The following is a 22,628-nucleotide window of genomic DNA, read 5'->3' as shown; positions in this document are numbered from 1 at the left end:
AGCAAAATTCATGAGAAAAGTGAAATTGAGGCCTCTAAGATGAGAAAACCATCTGTGATACCAGATATTCTCTTGAATTTTGTCCTTTGGTTCTTCACCGCCTTCAAATTTTGCAATCAACTTGGCTTTAATACCACTATTGAAGGGTGAAAAAGACACATTAAAATAATTACAAAGTTAATCACAAAGTATAAAATATGAATTGCACAATACAAGATTGAGTCCAATTTATCCCCATACAAGAGTGATTCTATGCTTTCTTTTTGTATATTTAAATCATATTGCTAGAAATACATTGTAGTACACAAAGTAGTGTCCACTTTTACGAATATGTCGACTTCTTAAAAAATAGCTTGTTTTATTGACGTGCAAGCTAATCTACTTAAAAATAGTTATAAATCTTGAACGTTATAAATGTGTACATCTTCTGTAGCATCGAATACGCATAATGGAGCTTTCATATGTCCCAATAAATGTATACATTGACAATAAATATAAATGACATCCAAAATTAAATAATGGTGTGTATTGTCACAAAATTAAATAGTATCTTGTTGACACCCATAATCGAGTGTCTCAAAATCTTCTTGACCATCACTAGCTCACCTATATTATCCAATCCAAGGATCTGCACTTACATCAACTATACCAATCAATTAATAAATTAATTAACTAAAAATACAAATAACTATATACTAAAATCATAATATCAAAACGCAATCAATACTCCCACATTTGTACAAAGTCAACCATGTACGCATAAAATAAGTAAAGATTATCTAGAATTAGAAAAGCATCCCCCAATCTAAACCTGTCTAAGAGAATTCATAAATAATGAGAAACGTGAAAATATAAAATTCCATGAAATAACTTCACATAACAAAAAGTTTTCCAGCCCATTATTAGCCTACGTCCACACATTACTATCATATAAATGCTTATAATGGAATTGGGATACTCCTTGAGTTTCTTGGGAAGGTTTACATCCTCAATGCGCCTCTTCTCTTTAAGAAGATCTAGTTTGAGTGGGAGATCACACATTGTTTTCATGCCACATGGCTCAATGTAAACACTTGCTTCTTTTTTTGCGCGTGCCTATCTCCAACAAAAACAAAAACCATATATATATATATATATATATATATATATATGGGTGCATGGCTTGGATTGGTTAGTCCGAAGCACATCCACATCCTCTAGGTTTTAGGAATTGATTGGGTTATTCAACTTCCCAATGGAATGTGCCATGTGCAAATATTACTGGGATAGATGACCTTGGTACTTGATATAGCATGCTGCCTGCACGCGAGGGGGCTGAGAATGATCCTCACACCAAGTTCCATCAAAAGGATATATGAGAGAGAAAACAAGCACCTCATGGAGGCATTGGACATCAGCTTCTTGGATCAAACAAATGCATAAGAAACATGCACATATTTGAAGACAAGTTTTCTCAAGATCATTTCATAATAAAAAAAATTGCTGAGTCATTTGAATCTGTATTTCAAGGCCCCAACAAGGGAATTGAAACCTCAGCAGTAAAGAATGAAGAGCAAATGCTTTCAAAATAAATAAATGCCTATCAAAAAGTCACTTTTACAAATGATCTTAAAATTATAGATTAAATGGGGCAAAGACACCACCGACCTACTCCCCTATCTACAATCCTAACAAAATTGCTTCATAGTTAGTGGACCCATTTGTGGGTTCTTGTGTTGATGTGTCAGCAGACACTCTGTATGATTCAGAACACATACAGTCTGGTGCAGGATATGTATAGATCGAAGCACTAGCTTTCCGGAGCTCATGCCCCTTACTTTCACTATGACGCCACATAGACTGCATCTGTTTGGTGAAGGTTTCCCATCTGCAGCATAAGCAAACCCACAAAAGCAGATCATGAACTACATGTGACGTTGTGAACCTGATACTGAACTCCATTTGTCCCAGTTGACAAACCTGATGTCAGGATTATCCAGTAATACAGCCAATTTTCGCTTGTCGGGCTTTAGGGTCTTGGAATGCCCATTATTTAGGTACCGTCTGTGCCCAATCAGAAACTGAGGGAAGTTCCCTCCTTGAGTGGTGACAAAAACCTCACTGTGAAGGCATACAGTATAATCTAAGGCTGCCAGCCTCGAGGAGAATTTCTGCAGACATTTTTTTATCAAAAAAAATTTGTTGACAAAAGAGCTTGTGTTATCAATCACTCACATTTATAAAAGAAACTATGTACACTTTATGTACACACCTTGAAAGGTTTGAGTTCCTCTGCAGAAAGCAAAGTCTCTTTGGTCTGAAGAAATGGGAACATCTGGCGAAGAGGAGCCATGTTTTCTTCTGCTTTGTAAATCTTCCCAGCTGCTAAGTAAATGGGAGTAGTGTTTCGAAATCCCATGCCTCTTAACATCATGCCCACCTGTGCAAACAGTTCAGATAAGTCAATGAACTTGCTATCTGCCTACAGACTAAACATGAAGACAAAATCAAAACAAGTGCCATGCACATCAGCTTATACAAGAGCGCACACATGCATTCCCAACTCTTGATGACCTCCTGTTCTGAGGCACAACAGCCTGTACAAGCAATCTATTGCATTTATGTGGTTGACTTTCACCCTGTGGGAAGTCAAGGTTGAGAGCAAGTACACCTTGCAGACCAGCAAGGAGCAGCCTTGAGGAGAGTTACATCCTGGTCAACCATTAAGACCCAGGTAAGACACTTGAGAGAGGTTGAAGTTTTCTACTGAGAAAGGGGTCAACCCCTTCTTTGGACTCTTCTTCCCATTTCTACAATTTCTACAATTCAATCTCAATAGCATGTACTAAAAGATCAACACCCACATCATCAGCAGCCGAAAGTCGGCGCACGTTTAGAGACATGCCCACACTGGTGGAAGAAATCATCACAGAAATCCATCATACCATGTATCTTCGCTTCGATGGAGATAAAAAGCACACTCAGCACTCCAGGGCAAATCCGACCAAGTGTAGCCATTTTTACATTTAACTTAGAAACAAACACCAATCCATCACATACCTCCAATGGTGTCAAGGGGCATTTACCATCCATCCGAATAGCACCAGGATTGATGACGCGGCCGGTTCTATTAAACTTCCCCCGCCATCCTCTCTCCCTTGCAGCATCCAATTCAAGCTTTTCATCCTCTCCTCCATTGTAGATACAACATGAGAATGCCACCATATCCTGTGAAGTTTCCATGTGAGGCCATCAATGAGCTAGCAGAAATCCTCAAGCAAAACTACCACAAAACCACTTCCAAGAGCAAATGCATTTGCAGAGACCTCTTCAAATCGGAGATGTACAGCAACGTACTTCCCATCATTGTTGACACTGTGTTCCTTCATGTGTTCCACCAACCTCTTCCCAGCAGCTGCAATTGGTTGTGCAAATCTTAGGGCTTCAAAATTTGCAAAACACCTCAGCTGCTGAATTTTTGGAGGAATTTTATCAAACGATAACCGATTCGCAAAAGGTGAAATGCGAATGACCCTGCACAAAAATCCAGAGTATTATTCATGCTAATGAGAAAAAAACTTTTGACAGTTTTGTGGAACAAAAGCTCTTATGAGCTTACCCAATCTCAAGCAGCTTCGGGAGAACAGTCTCGGTGTAGTAGCTTGCAGGTGCCCATGCCTTGACCTTGAAATTGTGTATAAGGCTCACATTGTTTCCCACGCTCTCCAGAATGTAGTCAGGCAGTCTCTTCACTACTCTCACATTTTCCGCAAGAGACTCAATAAAGTGTTCCTCGTCATAGATATCTCCAAAAGAGCTGTCATTTGAGTGAAAACCCAGCTCAAAAGCAAGTTCTGGTGTATGATCTAAGGCACTCCAAAAGAATCCCTATGAAACAAAGGTTCACGATTATAGAATCTCACCTGGGGTCTTGCCATACGCTATTCAAATGAAAGCTAGGCACTACAAGAGTTGCATTGAGAAGGCCAGCAATTGCGACCGCATTGCAAATCTGCAAACCCCGGAAAGGCGGCTTTTTATCATTTGAGATCATTCACCCAAATATATATATATACACGCCCATTCCGCAAAGAAAAGAAGAAGTAGACTAGCCACATACCGAGGATCGTTGCTGGTTCAACCCACCATTGGCTTCGATAATGATAAAGCCATTCGACTCCTGCAAACCTAGAAGACCATCAAACTAGCATGTGAATTTTCCATCACGGTGAACCCAGTGCAAGCATATCACAAGAAAAGAGAGCAAGACCTGCATTAGTAAAATGCATATTAAGCTTGAAACAACACACAACAAACTGGATCTTTTTTAGGACTTCATCTCGAAAGAAATCTGGTGGTAGCTCTGTTAAAAGTAACCAGTTTATTGATACAGGTCTTCCTAAACTTCTGATTCTATGCAGCTACATTCTGCAACTTATTTCTTTGTACTTGGAAGCGCCCATAGCTACTCCATACTGCCCTTATTCTCGTTCACTTGAGAATGCATTCTCATTGTAACGAGTTACGAATACCTTATCCTAAGAATCAAATGCACAATGACACTATAAACACTTACTATAAACATACTCCCAGCATGTCATTAAACCTGCTTGTCACCTAACCCATGTAAACGTCCCTAATTTTTGTCTTGCGCCAACATAAACGCATTAGAACATTTCTGAATATCGTCAAAGAGAGAGCTTCCTTAATACAAGAAAGTTGAAGAAAAGGTGCCACTTTGTACCTTTTGAAGAAACTAAGCCGTTGAGACAAGGTTTCCAAAAAGCTCCTTCCTTTATATGATGCCATGCCTCCACAAACTGCAAAAAGAACAGTATTTCTTAAGAGGGTGGTTCTAATACGGAGTAGCCTGCTAAGGCACTTCATGGCCAAACATCATTAGTCAAGGTTAATGAAGAAGCATAGACAGCAGAACATAACTTCTTAAGAGCAAGTTCTAAGTACAGTCTGCTATTGATGTAGAGCTTTTCTTAGGATCCGGTTAAGGGACGAATAAAAGAAATTCACTTTTCAAGCAAATGGCCAGTTATTATGCTTCTGTGTGGTACATCTCCTTCACAAAAAAGGTTTGACACTTCAGGTCTTGGGAGGAATACTAGATAGGAATGCTTTCTCTGGCTTTAGCCTTTCCTATCCTATTACAACTATGATGCAAGAGAAGAAAATCTATGGCTTTAGCCTTTCCTATCCTATTACAACTATGATGCAAGAGAAGAAAATCTATAATTCACTCGAGTTGTACATCCTCAAAAGTGTGTCGTTCCTGTAGCACGCTTGGCCCCTTAAAGATCTTAATTATCTAAAGCAAACACGCTGATCAGCCCAAGCACAGGAAAGAACCATTGCACAGCTGCTGTCCAGCCCATGCAAGCGTGTCAAGGCTACAATAAAGCCAATGGTTTCATACTTCCCCACTCATCCTCAGATAAAACCATTGGCTGCAATACAACCAGTGGTTTTGCACTGTTGCTTCCCACTCAATCGTAGATTTGCACCTTGCTGAAACCCTAACACCTATTCAGTCCGTTGTGCTTCTGTAAGGAGTCCCCCTTGCTTAGTAGTATAGACAACCAAGTAAAATGGAACCAATTTCAAGCCTTACAAGTTTCAAAGAAGAACATCAAGTGCCCCATTTAAGCTTCACACTAGCTGGGTATTCATCCATACACCAGCTATAAAGCAAATGGGAGTGCTCTTCTGCTTGAGAGGATTCAAGGAAAAGGAAAAAGTTTCTTTGGTGGGTGGGCTCCCCCGATAGGCCCTCTCTAACCCTACAATCTTTCAATGACTGAGCTGTGCTCGTTAACTTTAGTTGAACATATCATTTGCATTTCTTGAACAAGAGGCCATCTCTTCCCAAGCCCCAAGCATTAAATCCTTCTTTGTCCCCTGGGATATTTGAGTTTATGTATGACTTGTCATTTGAATCTACTTTCATGTTGTCTTACAATTAAACTTCTTCATGAGAAATGTCTTTTCTTGTAAAATAATAGCACATTCTTGTACATATAATATGTTATTATTTGTTTATCTCACATAAATACCATGGGAAGGATTACCTTTTCAGCTATCTAGAATCTGCCTACATGAGCAAGGAAGGTTGACGATCTCTCACGGGATCCTCAAGAAGGGTTGCTAATTGCACCTTAACCCTGAAACCTTTCCCACCATCATGTTCCACACAGTGAGGAATGGTGAGAATTTCTCGAGTTCTTAAAAGGGGAATTTTATCTATCGCATAGTACTAAAGAATTTTGTTCTCCGTATCTCTCTTTGGTTTATTGGTATGGTCTTAAAGATCATAACATGGCTTGCTTTATCCATGAGGTTAGCCTAGAAAAGGCCATGGACTAGGACATTTATGGATATAAATTACTCAAGGGTCACTTGGGCATGGACTAGTATGAAAGGACCAGATTATCGATAGGTGTGCTTATATAATGATGCATTCCCTATATAAGTGGATTATTTGCCCTCCCCATTCCCCCTCCCCCCAAGATGTTTTCTCCTTCCGAGAGTGGCGATCCATGGAGGGAGCACCCCCTTCTTTTCTTTGAGTGTTTTACCTCTGCAGAGAGTTGTAATCCACCACGAGTGGATGTTTGTTTTAACTAGTAGAAGCTTGTCACACACTGCAAAACCTTCAAGTATTTATCTCAGTTTAGCAATGTCACAACCAAGCCATCCCTTGGCCTAGCCACACAGGGTGGTGCTAACCACTCCATAGGTTAACATGGTTTCACCCACCCGACCTGCCGCCGTAAGGCACTTTTCCATCTTACCTACTCAAACGTGCACTTATCTTTTGTAAGACGGAGCCAGAACATCGGCCTTACCTTGAGCTTAATGTCAAATAGAGAAAGTTTAAGGACTCCGTGTACTTACTTTCTTAAGACTAGTAATAGAGGTCGAACCATTTTTAAGTTTGGCCAATGTCTAGACTCTAGAGTGAATACTAGTCACTTAAATAAAAGTCATTTTTGACACTAATCAATACACAATCATTCCCTTAAAACAAAATACTTGTGAGCTCCCCTTCTTCCCTAGTCTTGCTAGCTTGTGCTCTATTGAATCTTGCATGCTTGATGGATGCTTGCTAGATAGGTTTGTGTAAGCCCAGCGGGGCGTGCAATGGCAAACTCAACCACGTGTCCAAGAGATAAAGATATAGAGAGAGGGGAGAGAGAGAAGGGAATAGAGATCTTGCACAATACACCACACTAAGCGGGGAACAGTCCCCGTTCCCTTTCAGGCATTTATTCAGGAACAATCCATGGGCAAGCTGGCCAAGATCAATACAATCAATGAATACAAAACAAACAGATATGCTGATGTAGGATATCCAAGTCGATGTCGATGTCTAGGTACGAGATCTCTAATGTCGAGCACACCACGAGGATGACCCACAAGTATCTCTCACCGGGCTAGTACCAAATTCAATATCCAAATCCAATGAATCTAAGTCCAATGAATCCAAATCCAAATACAAGTCCATATCTAAGTCCAAGTTCATATCCAAGTCTAAGTTCAAGTCCAAATTCGAATTCTAAATTCTAGTCCAAGTCCAAGTTCTAGTTCCAATCCAAGTCCAAGTCCAAGTTCATATCCAAGTCTAACTAAGCTCAAGTCCAAGTTCTAGAATCACTCACTCATCCCATGAGTAATCTCCACAACTCCTACAGCCTTCTCAATGAAGAAAACCATGGAAAAGCTCTTACTGGCAAGAAAATTGTTATAAAGCCTGGTTTAATGGTTTTCCGACAATAAAAACCTCCAAAAAGCAGTTTTTAGGGTTTTCAGAGCAGTTTTAGGGTTTCTGAAATTTTCAGCCCGCACAAGTTCGTACAATTTTGTACAGTTTCATACAGCTGTACGGATCTAAACAGTCGTATGGACAGATGATGACATGGCGCTGCAATTGATGGAGACACTCTGAATCAGTGGGCAGCAATGAAAAGCTCCATGGTTTGGTTCATGATTAAGTAGATGATGATGGAGAAGATAATCTCCACGGTTCAACGAAGATGGCAACGCGATGAAGAGGTTCTTCTTCAACTTGATGCTCAAGAGAGGCTCATGCTTCTTTTTGTACTTGGGGAAGCTGTTCTTTTTGCCAAAAAGTGATGCTTTTGCTTTGCTTTTGGTCTTTTTATAGTAAAATATTACTCAACCTTAGTCAAAAGTTCTTGTTTTTCTTTTCTAGTTTCAGGGCCTTGCTTTTTGGCCCTAGAGTTACTTTTTTGAAAAAGTGGCTTTTAGCTTTTTGGTCTGGCTCAGTCTCCTCTTTCCAATAGTGACCTTGGCTCATGGTCAACTATATTTGACTTTTTGCTTTTTCTTGTTTTTTTGACCAAGAATGGTGCTTTTTCTTAATCAAACCTTATGGACCCTGCCTCCATGTCTTCTTCCACCTGTCTGGTGTCCAAGCATGGGTTTCATCATGTGAAATAGAGCTAGGAGGGCCAAATAGTTACAATTTGTTTGGAGGTTTCTCTCTCAAATTACATTCTACTCCTCCCCCCTCCTTTTGTGAGAGAGAACCACCGCAGGAAGTATCTGCCTCCATCTAGGAAAAGAGAGCTCTTCCTGCACCCCATTGGCAAGGAGCATTCCAGTGTGACAACAGAGTGAGGACGCGATAGACGAGCTATCACACCCACATCGGGGAGTTGCATTGTGGCTCTCAGGCAAGGCCCAAATGACACATGACTCGTCAAGACTAACATAAGCTCTTGACTTGAGCATATTCGGCATCGCCCATCACGTGCATCCCGCACTTGAATGCCACGTGGTATTTGTAAAGCAGGTACACAACCTAGAGTGGAAACTGGTCCCATGTAGGTCCCAGTCCGGGATGAGTCAACCAGGGTTCCACTCTAAGCGTCCAAGGTCAGGTGTACAAGTCCCGTACATGGTCTTGGTCAAGTGTGCATTGTCCTGCACATGAGGCAATGCCAATCCGTACTGTGAGTCTCCCTCTGAATGATGTCAGGTGTTCTGGGTGTTTGGTTTGCAACCAAATACCACGCATCTGGGTAGATGCATGTAGATTGCATGTAGGAGAAGGGAGTAGCACTTTGGGCTACCCCAAGAAGGGATTAGTATCTCTTGAATGGGCAAGGGTAGGCCTTAGGCCACCCCAAGGGCTCAAGAGACACATGTTGGGGTAAAGGCGTTATGCCCACCCTTATAGTGTGTACAAGCCCATAAGTTATAGTACATAGTACACTTAGTACTTTTAATGTACTAAGTGCACTATGTGTACTAGTGCAATACATGTGTGATAGGGGAGTCACACACTCATGCCTCATGAGTTGACTTATCCCCACAACTCTCTCTCTCTCTCTCTCCCTTGCTTCTCTGTGTATGTCTCCCACATGACCTAACCCTGATTCTCCCACACAACTGGTATCAGAGCCGGTGCCCTTCGAATCTCTGACGCAGGCAGGCAGCAGCTCGACTCTCTCATTAGCCTGTGTGTGAAAAGCCAGAAGCGACCAAAAGGCCCTTCAGAGTGAGCAGCCTGCATCAGGGTCACAGCAGCCAGGCAGATAAGGAGTCAGGCGCAGCTAACCAAGAGAAGAAGCAGGCGGGTGCCCGTCAACAGCAGGCGCTACAGATTTTGGTCCACGTAAAAGCAGTCGAAGCGTGGAGTTCTAGCGCTGCTGGCGGAGACGGCGAAGTGAGCGTTGAATCACACACAGGCGAAGGCGAGCTCATAGCGAACCAACATGGCGAAGCCATAAGGAAAGCAACGCTGACACGTGGCTGTGAGTGCGCGAAGGTGACGACGGCTGCAGGGTCGGCTGGCTACCGGTCGGAGGCTGTGACGTCGTCACGTGCGCTAGCGAGGAGGCGAGCGAAGGCGCCAGCACAGCGAAGGCAGCTAGGCGAAGGCAGGCGAGCTGACTGCTGGGCCTGAATCGAAAGCAGCGCCAAGCGTGGAGCGTTCAAGCGCTACTTGGCGGAGGCGTAGTCGAATCGGTAGGCTAGCATGCCACCATGCGAGGCCCAGCAACTATGGCTCCAGAGGCCTCACCACCAGTCCCAGCTCTATCCACAGATTGATGAAGGAGCCTTCCTTGCGTATCCCAGGCCTGGAAAAGATGCCCTGCACTCTCACTGAATGAAAAAGATGGTGAAGGACCCGATGGTGTAGGAGTTGCTGGAAGAGGAGCAAATCTGCACGAAGAAAGCAGGAGCTTCAGAAGTTCTGAGCCGGAAAATAATAGAGACCCAACAGCAGCACCAAATTCATCAACCTGCAAATCAGAGAAAAATCAGAAAATTACAAGGTATTTTCCTCAATTTTTTTTTGGGATTTGCAATTGAGCAAGTACAATCAACAATTGAGCAGGTACAGGTGCCCAATTGCTCAATTTTTGAGCAAAATTGGCAAAATTGGGTGACATTGGTCACAATCAGGATCAATTTGCAGGAAATTGGTCACAATCAGGATCAATTTACAGGAAATTGGATGTCGAAATTTGGGGCTTTTGATGTAATTGTGCAATTAAGCACTCATACATGCTGTATGATGTGAAAAATCGCACATTTGGGCAAAATTGCAGCAAATTGCAGTGCAAATCAAGGGGCTTTTGTGCCGATTTGGTTGATTTGCATGCAGGAAATCGCATTTGATGCTGTGGATAATGTGTTGATGCCTTACAAGCACTCAATGTGCCTGTGAATCAAGGGGCTTTCATGTATTTGATGTATGTGTGGCCAGGGGGAAGCATCGTGAACACTCTGGATGCCTTCATGTGCGTCAATGTACCGTGTATGATCAGAAATTGATCTTAAATCAAGGCGCTTTTCAAGTTTTTATGCTTGTTGAGCTTGGCAAAGCAGCAGGCAAGACATTTATGCCTTGAATCCTCAAAAATCAGCTTGCAATCAAGGGGCTTTTGCCCAATTTCTGTTCGGGACTGTTGTATGCAGTGTACAGGACTGTAAAAGTCTGATTTTCACTCATTTGGACAGCCAGGAGAGCATTTATTGCTATTGTACCTGCTGGTACAGATTTGGCACAGCTTTGTGCAAGTTTTGGCATGGCTGTACACTGTTTTGAGTGACCAAAAGGTTCAATTTCAGCTGCTGAACTTGCCGGTACAGGTTTGGTGCATCATTGGTGAGCACTTGGTACTGCTGTACAGTACTTTGGAAGGGCAAAAGAGCACATTTAAGGTGCTGTCCAAAATCTGCAGCAACCAGATTATGGTGATTTCATCACAAAAAGTGGGAGAAAAGTTGCATTTGTGCTTCCGCAGTGGGAGATAAAGCTTGGGAGAAAAACCGTGAGCACTTTGTGTGCTTTTGGTGCAGTGTTTGCACATTTTGCAGGGAGTCAGGCATTGACAGGTTGCATTTTGCTATGGCAACCACAGGTGAGAGCTCTTCATTGCTTCACATCAAGAAGCTTGAAGGCTCGCATAATTATGATATTTGGCAAACCCAGTGCTACAATGTGTTGCTCCAGAAAAAGCAGCACAAGCCTATCAAAGAAAGGGGTGTAATGCCCGCTTCTCTTACTGCTGAAGAGTGGGAAGATATGGATGAGCTGGCAAGATCTACTATCATGTTGTCTGTGTCAGACTCATTACTTTTCAGCATTCGTGAAGAGAAGACAGCTTGGGGAATGTGGCAGAGATTGCAGGACTTGTATGCCCAACAAAGTGCCTCAAGCAAAGTGTATTGGTTGAAGAAACTCATAGGTCTTCAGATGAAGGAAGGGGCGTCTATGACAGCCCATCTAAATGAGTTTAATGGTATTGTCAGCCAGGTCATTAATCAAAAGTTGGCAATGGACGATGAGTTCAAAGCCACTTTTCTCTTATGCACTTTGCCAGAGAGTTGGGACACATTCAGGACAGCCACTAGCAATTCGAATACTATGCTGTCATATGCAGATGTTGAGGGTGCTCTTCTTCAAGAAGAGATGAACAGGAAAAACAACTCTGTTGGAAAGTCCAATGCAATGAATGCACGTGGGAGATCCCAACAAAGGGGAAAAAGCCAAGAAAGGGGAAGGAGCAAGTCTCGCTCCAAAAAGGATTTGGAATGCCATTATTGTGGCAAGAAGGGACACATTAAAAAGCAATGCTACAAATGGAAAAATGATCAAAAGGAAAAGGGAAAAGGCAAAGACAAAGAGAAAGATGAAGCCAAAGATGTAAAGCCAAAGGGCAAAAGTGGAGTCAAGATTGAAGAAATCAATGTGTCACATGCAGGTGGCAGTGAGGATGAGATCCTATTTACTTCTTCACTTGATGCCCATTCACTTCTTACAGGGGGTCATGGTATGCACTCATGGATCATTGATTCAGGTGCCTCCTTTCATGTCACAGGTTGCAGAGACTTGTTTGTCAGGTATACTGCTGGGAATGAAGGAGTGGTTTATTTGGGTGATAACCATGCATGCAAGATACTTGGCAGAGGTGATGTGAGGTTTGTGTTTTCAGATGGCTCACAGCTTATGCTCCATGATGTCAGGCATGTGCCTGAGATCAAGAAGAATCTGCTTTCTACTGGACAGCTTGATGATGCTGATTATGTTACCACATTTGGTCGTGGAAAGTGGAAGATTAGTAAGGGCTCACTGGTTGTTGCCAGAGGCTCTAAGGTGGACACTCTTTATTTCATGCATGCAGGTGTTTGTCACCATGCTAATGTAAATGCAACCGAGCTGCCGGAAATTTCTATGTGGCATAGCCGGTTGGGACACATGAGTGTCAAGGGAATGGAGCAATTGTCTCGTTTGGGTTACTTGCCTTCTCTAAAGTTTTCAAGTTTTCAGTTTTGTGAGCATTGTATATATGGTAGGCAACTACAGTGCCCCCACAAGAAAGCTCTTGGACAGAAAGATGCTCAGTTAGAGCTTGTGCATACAGATGTATGTGAGATGCCTCAGCTTTCTTTGGGAGGGGCAAAATACTTTGTGTCTTTTATAGATGATGCCACACGCAAGATGTGGGTTTATCCTCTTCGTTTGAAGAGTGATACATTCTCAGTGTTTGAGAAGTTTGTTGCTCTTGTTGAGAATCAAACTGACAAAACACTGAAAGCTTTGCGTTCCGACAATGGTGGAGAGTACATGTCCAAACAGTTTCAGGACTTTTGTGATGCTAAAGGCATCAAGAGGGAGCTCTCTACTCCTTATGATCCTCCAAAAACGGGACAGCAGAGAGGATGAACAGGACCATACAGGAGAAGGTCCGTTCTATGTTGTCACATGCTGCATTACCTCATGGTTTTTGGGCTGAAGCTGTTATGACAGCCGTTCACCTTATAAATAGGTCACCTAACACGAGGCTTGGTGGGAAAGTGCCAGAGGAAGTATGGACAGGGAAGCCTCCGTGATACAAGCACTTGAGAGTGTTTGGTTGCGTTGCGTATGTGCACATACGCAGGGAAATGCGCACCAAACTTGATCCTAAGTCTCACAAATGCATATTCCTAGGATATGGTGACAGAGGTGAAATGGGGTATAGACTTTGGGATCCCATGAATAGAAAGATTATACGCAGCAATGATGTCATTTTTGATGAAACATGCATGTATAAGGAGCCTGCAAGGCAACAGGAGCCTGGCAGAGTCATCTTTGATGATGATGGACATCATGGACAACAACAAAGGGCTGTAAATCAGCCATTACAGCAGGAAAACCAGCCCTTAAATGGTGCTGAAAATGGTCCAAATGGACAGCCAGAGATGGCAGAAGATATCCCTATGGATATACCACAGTTAGAGGAGATACCGGGCATGATATTTCAGCCTTATGGCATCGAACAGGAGCCACCAATGGGTGATATGCAGGCTGGACAGCAACCTGCAAATGATGGTCATTGGGTACGGAGGTCCACTAGACCCTCCAGAGCCCCTGACAGGTTTGTTCCAGGGGTTGACTACTTGATGCTCACTGACTGTGGGGAGCCCTCATGTTATAAGGAGGCTTTACAGAGGGCAGACAAGGCTCTATGGGAGCGTGCCATGAAGTCAGAGATGGATTCTCTGCATAAAAATGGAACTTGGAAGTTGGTGCATTTGCCTGCAGGCAAGAAGGTTTTGCCATGCAAGTGGGTTTACAGGCTCAAAGTTGCACCAGATGCAAAGCCAAGATACAAAGCCAGGTTAGTGGCTAAGGGCTTCAAGCAGGAATATGGTGTGGACTTTGATGAGATCTTCTCTCCAGTGGTCAAAATGACCACACTTAGAGCTGTGTTAGCTTTGGTTGCACATGATGATCTGGACTTGATTCAGATGGATGTGAAGACTGCTTTTCTTCACGGTGATCTCCATGAGGAGATATATATGCAGCAGCCAGAGGGTTATGCAGTGAGTGGAAAGGAGAAGCTTGTATGCAAGCTGAAAAAGAGTCTTTATGGGCTCAAACAGGCACCAAGGGAATGGTATCATAAATTTGATACATTCATGAAATCTCAGAAATTCAAGAGAAGTGACATAGATCACTGCTTGTACACCAAGAAAGCTTTGGATGGCAGTCTATTGATTCTCATTTTGTATGTTGATGATATGTTGATTGCCGAAAAATCTCGTAAAGAGATGGATGCCTTGAAGAAGAGGCTGCATGAAACCTTTGATATGAAGGATTTGGGTGATGCAAATCACATCTTGGGTATGCGGATACTTCGGGACAGAAATCAGCATGTGTTGTATTTGTCTCAGAAGGAATACATTGGCAAAGTCTTGCAGAGGTTCAATATGGACGGGGGGAAGAAGACTAGTGTTGGGGTAAAGGCGTTATGCCCACCCTTATAGTGTGTACAAGCCCATAAGTTATAGTACATAGTACACTTAGTACTTTTAATGTACTAAGTGCACTATGTGTACTAGTGCAATATACATGTGTGATAGGGGAGTCACACACTCATGCCTCATGAGTTGACTTATCCCCACAACTCTCTCTCTCTCTCTCTCCCTTGCTTCTCTGTGTATGTCTCCCATGAATGAACTCTAACCCTAATTGCTGTTTTCTCCCCATCAACTGGTATCAGAGCTAGTTATTTTTCTAGGGTTTTGTCGCTGCAGAGAACAGGCGCGTGCTGCATCAGAACTTGTCGCTGGTCGCCCTTGTGCAACGCTGGTTACTGGTCGACTGTGTGACCAGTCACAGGCAGGTGGGTGGAGAGAAGCAGCAGCGTGGGCAGGCGCATCCACGCTGCCTACGTGTAGCATTACACAAGGCGCATAACCACAAAGCAGCGTGTAGCGTGGCTGAGGCAACGAGCGAAGGCGCATCGTAGCGAACCCAGGCGAACAGCGTGAAGCTGGCGAACGTGGAGTAGTCGCAGCGTCAACAGCCGTGAGAAGAGTCTGTGAGCGCTGTTGAGGTGCGTGTACCAGCGTGCCGTAAGCCAAGGCCAGTAGGTCCCGTCGGCCACTGTACAAAGGTCAGCGTGCCGTAAACCAAGGCCAGGAGGAGCCCGTCGACGTGTATGCTTGTCGACTACTCGGGTGCCTTCGTCACCTAGCGCCGCCCGCCTGACGTATTCGCCATCGCCTAGTCGTGTAGCGTTACACACTTCACGAGGAATTGCTGCTGCTTTCGACGCCAGGGACGTTGGGAAGTGTGGAAACGAAGAAAGCCCCATTCCATAGCCAGCCAGGTGTGGCTGCCCAGCTACTCCAGAAGCTGCCCAGCACCGAAGTCGCCGCCACCACCGCCTCCATCTCAGCCTGCAAGTCAAGAAACTCAAAAAAATCAAAAATTTCAGAGGTATTTTTGCTTCAATTTTGCGAATTTCTTATCAATTCAAGCAATTGAGCAGGTACAGGTGCCCAAATTGCTCAATTTTGAGCAAAATTGGCAAAATTGGGTGACATTGGTCACAATCAGGATCAATTTGCAGGAAATTGGTCAAATCAGGATCAATTTGCAGGAAATTGGATGTCGAAATTTGGGGCTTTTGATGTAATTGTGCAATTAAGCACTCATACATACTGTATGATGTGAAAAATCGCACATTTGGGCAAAATTGCAGTGCAAATCAAGGGGCTTTTGTGCCGATTTGGTTGATTTGCATGGAGGCAATCGCATTTGATGCTGTGGATAATGTGCTGATGCCTTACAAGCACTCAATGTGCCTGTAAATCAAGGGGCTTTCATGTATTTGATGTATATGTGGCCAGGGGGAAGCATCGTGAACACTCTGGATGCCTTCATGTGCGTCAATGTACCATGTATGATCAGAAATTGATCTCAAATCAAGGGGCTTTTCAAGTTTGTATGCTTGTTGAGCTTGGCAAAGCAGCAGGCAAGACATTTATGCCTTGAATCCTCAAAAATCAGCTTGCAGTCAAGGGGCTTTTGCCCAATTTCTATTCGGGACTGTTTTATGCAGTGTACAGGACTGTAAAAGTCTGATTTTCACTCATTTGGACAGCCAGGAGAGCATTTATTGCTACTGTACCTGCTGGTACAGATTTGGCACAGCTTTGTGCATGTTTTGGCATGGCTGTACACTGTTTTGAGTGACCAAAAGGTTCAATTTCAGCTGCTGAACTTGCCGGTACAGGTTTGGTACATCATTGGTGAGCACTTGGTACTGCTGTACAGTACTTTGGAAGGGCAAAAGAGCACATTTGAGGTGCTGTCCAAAATCTGCAGCAACCAGATTTTGGTGTTTTCATCACAAAAAGTGGGAGAAAAGTTGCATTCTTGCTTCCGCAGTGGGAGATAAAGCTTGGGAGAACATTTGTGAGCACTTTGTGTGCTTTGGGTGCAGTGTTTGCACATTTGCAGGGAGTCAGGCATTGACAGGTTGCATTTTGCTATGGCAACCACAGGTGAGAGCTCTTCATTGCTTCACATCAAGAAGCTTGAAGGCTCGCATAATTATGATATTTGGCAAACCCAGTGCTACAATGTGTTGCTCCAGAAAAAGCAGCACAAGCCTATCAAAGAAAGGGGTGTGATGCCCGCTTCTCTTACTGCTGAAGAGTGGGAAGATATGGATGAGCTGGCAAGATCTACTATCATGTTGTCTGTGTCAGACTCATTACTTTTCAGCATTCGTGAAGAGAAGACAGCTTGGGGAATGTGGCAGAGATTGCAGGACTTGTATGCCCAACAAAGTGCCTCAAGCAAAGTGTATTGGTTGAAGAAACTCATAGGTCTTCAAATGAAGGAAGGGGCGTCTATGACAGCCCATCTAAATGAGTTTAATGGTATTGTCAGCCAGGTCATTAATCAAAAGTTGGCAATGGACGATGAGTTCAAAGCCACTTTTTTGTTATGCACTTTGCCAGAGAGTTGGGACACATTCAGGACAGCCACTAGCAATTCGAATACTATGCTGTCATATGCAGATGTTGAGGGTGCTCTTCTTCAAGAAGAGATGAACAGGAAAAACAACTCTGTTGGAAAGTCCAATGCAATGAATGCACGTGGGAGATCCCAGCAAAGGGGGAAAAGCCAAGAAAGGGGAAGGAGCAAGTCTCGCTCCAAAAAGGATTTGGAATGCCATTATTGTGGCAAAAAGGGACACATCAAAAAGCAATGCTACAAATGGAAAAATGATCAAAAGGAAAAGGGAAAAGGCAAAGACAAAGAGAAGGATGAAGCCAAAGATGTAAAGCCAAAGGGCAAAAGTGGAGTCAAGATCGAAGAAATCAATGTGTCACATGCAGGTGGCAGTGAGGATGAGGTCCTCTTTACGTCTTCACTTGATGCCCATTCACTTCTTACAGGTGGTCATGGTATGCACTCATGGATCATTGATTCAGGTGCCTCCTTTCATGTCACAGGTTGCAGAGACTTGTTTGTCAGGTACACTGCTGGCAATGAAGGAGTGGTTTATTTGGGTGATAACCATGCATGCAAAATTCTTGGCAGAGGTGATGTGAGGCTTGTGTTTTCAGATGGCTCACAGCTTATGCTCCATGATGTCAGGCATGTGCCTGAGATCAAGAAGAATCTGCTTTCTACTGGACAGCTTGATGATGCTGATTATGTTACCACATTTGGTCGTGGAAAGTGGAAGATTAGTAAGGGCTCACTGGTTGTTGCCAGAGGCTCTAAGGTGGACACTCTTTACTTTATGCATGCAGGTGTTTGTCACCATGCTAATGTAAATGCAACCGAGCTGCCGGAAATTTCTATGTGGCATAGCCGGTTGGGACACATGAGTGTCAAAGGAATGGAGCAATTGTCTCGTTTGGGTTACTTGCCTCTTCTAAAGTTTTCAAGTTTTCAGTTTTGTGAGCATTGTATATATGGTAGGCAACTACAGTGCCCCCACAAGAAAGCTCTTGGACAGAAAGATGCTCAGTTAGAGCTTGTGCATACAGATGTATGTGAGATGCCTCAGCTTTCTTTGGGAGGGGCAAAATACTTTGTGTCTTTTATTGATGATGCCACACGCAAGGTGTGGGTTTATCCTCTTCGTTTGAAGAGTGATACATTCTCAGTGTTTGAGAAGTTTGTTGCTCTTGTTGAGAACCAAACTGGCAAAACACTGAAGGCTTTGCGTTCCGACAATGGTGGAGAGTATATGTCCAAACAGTTTCAGGACTTTTGTGATGCTAAAGGCATCAAGAGGGAGCTCTCTACTCCTTATGATCCTCCACAAAACGGGACAGCAGAGAGGATGAACAGGACCATACAAGAGAAGGTCCGTTCTATGTTGTCACATGCTGCATTACCTCATGGTTTTTGGGCTGAAGCTGTTATGACAGCCGTTCACCTTATAAACAGGTCACCTAACACGAGGCTTGGTGGGAAAGTGCCAGAAGAAGTATGGACAGGGAAGCCTCCGTCATACAAGCACTTGAGAGTGTTTGGTTGCGTTGCGTACGTGCACATACGCAGGGAAATGCGCACCAAACTTGATCCTAAGTCTCACAAATGCATATTCCTAGGATATGGTGACAGAGGTGAAATGGGGTATAGACTTTGGGATCCCATGAATAGAAAGATCATACGCAGCAATGATGTCATTTTTGATGAAACATGCATGTATAAGGAGCCTGCAAGGCAACAGGAGCCTGGCAGAGTCATCTTTGATGATGATGGACATCATGGACAACAACAAAGGGCTGTAAATCAGCCATTACAGCAGGAAAACCAGCCCTTAAATGGTGCTGAAAATGGTCCAAATGGACAGCCAGAGATGGCAGAAGATATCCCTATGGATATACCACAGTTAGAGGAGATACCGGGCATGATATTTCAGCCTTATGGCATGGAACAGGAGCCACCAATGGGTGATATGCAGGCTGGACAGCAACCTGCAAATGATGGCCATTGGGTACGGAGGTCCACTAGACTCTCCAGAGCCCCTGACAGGTTTGTTCCAGGGGTTGACTACTTGATGCTCACTGACTGTGGGGAGCCCTCATGTTACAAAGAGGCTTTACAGAGGGCAGACAAGGCTCTATGGGAGCGTGCCATGAAGTCAGAGATGGATTCTCTGCATAAAAATGAAACATGGAAGTTGGTGCATTTGCCTGCAAGCAAGAAGGTTTTGCCATGCAAGTGGGTTTACAGGCTCAAAGTTGCACCAGATGCAAAGCCAAGATACAAAGCCAGGTTAGTGGCTAAGGGCTTCAAGCAGGAATATGGTGTGGACTTTGATGAGATCTTCTCTCCAGTGGTCAAAATGACCACACTTAGAGTTGTGTTAGCTTTGGTTGCACATGATGATCTGGACTTGATTCAGATGGATGTGAAGACTGCTTTTCTTCACGGTGATCTCCATGAGGAGATATATATGCAGCAACCAGAGGGTTATGCAGTGAGTGGAAAGGAGAAGCTTGTATGCAAGCTGAAAAAGAGTCTTTGTGGGCTAAAACAGGCACCAAGAGAATGGTATCATAAATTTGATACATTCATGAAATCTCAGAAATTCAGGAGAAGTGACATAGATCACTGCTTGTACACCAAGAAAGCTTTGGATGGCAGTCTCTTGATTCTCATTTTGTATGTTGATGATATGTTGATTGCCGGGAAATCTCGTAAAGAGATGGATGCCTTGAAGCAGAGGCTGCATCAAACCTTTGATATGAAGGATTTGGGTGATGCAAATCACATCTTGGGTATGCGGATACTTCGGGACAGAAATCAGCATGTGTTGTATTTGTCTCAGAAGGAATACATTGGCAAAGTCTTGCAGAGGTTCAATATGGACGGGGGGAAGAAAGCTAGTACTCCCTTGCCTCCATATGTGAAACTCAGTGCTATGGACAGCCCACAGTCAGATAGAGACAGGGCTGATATGGCCAAGATTCCGTATGCTTCAGCTTGTGGCAGTCTCATGTATGCCATGGTTGCTACTAGGCCGGACATTGCATTTGCAGTGGGAGTGGTTTCTAGATACATGGCCAACCCTGGCAAGAAGCATTGGGAAGCAGTGAAAGGTGTCATGAGATACCTGAAGGGCACACAGGATTTGTGCATTTGCTTTGGCAAACAGGATGCATTAGTGCATGGTTACACGGATTCGGATTATGCCGGTCATCCAGATAACCGGAAGTCTACTACCGGTTATGTATTTACATTCACAGGAAGTGCTGTATCATGGATATCCAGGATGCAGAAGTGCACTGCCTTATCTACTACAGAGGCCGAGTATATTGCAGCCACAGAGGCTTGCAAGGAGGCATTATGGCTATCTCGGTTAGTGGTTGATTTGGGCTATACAGGGGATATTCCATTGTTGCATTGTGATAGTCAGAGTGCCATTCAGTTGGCAAAGAACCCTGTCTTTCATGCAAAGACGAAGCATGTGGATGTGAAGTATCACTTCATCAGAGAGGTGATAGAGAACAAGCAAATTCAGCTTGTTAAGATTCACACGGATGACAACCCAGCTGATCTGTTGACGAAGAGTTTGCCTCCGGAGCGGTTTGCTCATTGCAGACACTTGATGGGCATTGGATGAGGCCAGTTTCAGCCTTGATATGGCCTTGTATATTATCATGTACATGCTGTTTTTCCTTTTCCTTTACTTAAGGGCACTTTGCCTTTAAGTGGGAGGTTGTTGGGGTAAAGGCGTTATGCCCACCCTTATAGTGTGTACAAGCCCATAAGTTATAGTACATAGTACACTTAGTACTTTTAATGTACTAAGTGCACTATGTGTACTAGTGCAATATACATGTGTGATAGGGGAGTCACACACTCATGCCTCATGAGTTGACTTATCCCCACAACTCTCTCTCTCTCTCTCTCTCCCTTGCTTCTCTGTGTATGTCTCCCATGAATGAACTCTAACCCTAATTGCTGTTTTCTCGTACTCCTTTGCCTCCATATGTGAAACTCAGTGCTATGGACAGCCCACAGTCAGATAGAGACAGGGCTGATATGGCCAAGATTCCGTATGCTTCAGCATGTGGCAGTCTCATGTATGCCATGGTTGCTACTAGGCCGGACATTGCATTTGCAGTGGGAGTGGTTTCTAGATACATGGCCAACCCTGGCAAGAAGCATTGGGAAGCAGTGAAAGGTGTCATGAGATACCTGAAGGGCACACAGGATATGTGCATTTGTTTTGGCAAACAGGATGCATTAGTGCATGGTTACACGGATTCGGATTATGCCGGTCATCCAGATAACCGGAAGTCTACTACCGGTTATGTGTTTACATTCACAGGAGGTGCTGTGTCATGGATATCCAGGATGCAGAAGTGCACTGCCTTATCTACTACAGAGGCCGAGTATATTGCAGCCACAGAGGCTTGCAAGGAGGCATTATGGCTATCTCGGTTAGTGGTTGATTTGGGTTATACAGGGGATATTCCATTGTTGCATTGTGACAGTCAGAGTGCCATCCAGTTGGCAAAGAACCCTGTCTTTCATGCAAAGACGAAGCATGTGGATGTGAAGTATCACTTCATCAGAGAGGTGATAGAGAACAAGCAAATTCAGCTTGTTAAGATTCACACGAATGACAACCCGGCTGATCTGTTGACAAAGAGTTTGCCTCCGGAGCGGTTTGCTCATTGCAGACACTTGATGGACATTGGATGAGGCCAGTTTCAGCCTTGATATGGCCTTGTATATTATCATGTACATGCTGATTTTTCTTTTCCTTCATTTAAGGGCACTTTGCCTTTAAGTGGGAGGTTGTTGGGGTAAAGGCGTTATGCCCACCCTTATAGTGTGTACAAGCCCATAAGTTATAGTACATAGTACACTTAGTACTTTTAATGTACTAAGTACACTATGTACTAGTGCAATATACATGTGTGATAGGGGAGTCACACACTCATGCCTCATGAGTTGACTTATCCCCACAACTCTCTCTCTCTCTCTCTCCCTTGCTTCTCTGTGTATGTCTCCCACATGACCTAACCCTGATTCTCCCACACAACACATGGCCAATGGCCACAAGCCAAGGAGTGGCTAGGCCTTTGTCACCATTTGGCCACCCAATTGGTCCACCCGTGCTTTCTTATCATGTATGTACATTGGACTGGTGTCCATGGCAGTTGTTTATGCCGGGGATTGATGGCACTCATGCGATACTATGGACTTGGCTTTCCGTTGGGACTTGTGCCTCCGTGTACATGCCCAGAAATGCTTGGTGGATTGGTGTTCCATTGGGTCTAGTACCTCGTGTGCTTGCCTGGAGCATGTCTATTTTGGTATAGTCTCATGAACGGGGATT

The 22,628-nt window shown here is 43.8% G+C and overlaps 1 protein-coding gene across 1 annotated transcript in view; it reads right to left on the bottom strand.

Moving 5' to 3' along the window:
* Positions 1–1,436: 1,436 nt before the first annotated feature.
* Positions 1,437–22,628, bottom strand: part of LOC147624073 (protein ESMERALDA 1-like) — a 37,403-nt gene continuing 16,211 nt past the window's right edge. The window contains exons 2-10 of the mRNA XM_086820733.1: positions 4,724–4,799; positions 4,100–4,167; positions 3,903–3,991; positions 3,599–3,796; positions 3,306–3,513; positions 3,040–3,207; positions 2,252–2,419; positions 1,960–2,150; positions 1,437–1,867 (exon numbers count right to left, since the gene is read on the bottom strand). Of these exons, the coding sequence (XP_086676859.1) occupies positions 1,660–1,867; positions 1,960–2,150; positions 2,252–2,419; positions 3,040–3,207; positions 3,306–3,513; positions 3,599–3,796; positions 3,903–3,991; positions 4,100–4,167; positions 4,724–4,799 (1,374 nt within the window). The 3' untranslated portion in view covers positions 1,437–1,659. The remainder of the gene's footprint in view (positions 1,868–1,959; positions 2,151–2,251; positions 2,420–3,039; positions 3,208–3,305; positions 3,514–3,598; positions 3,797–3,902; positions 3,992–4,099; positions 4,168–4,723; positions 4,800–22,628) is intronic.

The sequence above is a fragment of the Cibotium barometz genome, chromosome 26 (assembly GCF_041138505.1).
Source record: "Cibotium barometz isolate CiBa-2024 chromosome 26, ASM4113850v1, whole genome shotgun sequence".
NCBI lineage: Eukaryota > Viridiplantae > Streptophyta > Polypodiopsida > Cyatheales > Cibotiaceae > Cibotium > Cibotium barometz.
This window is presented reverse-complemented; position numbering and strand designations above follow the sequence as displayed.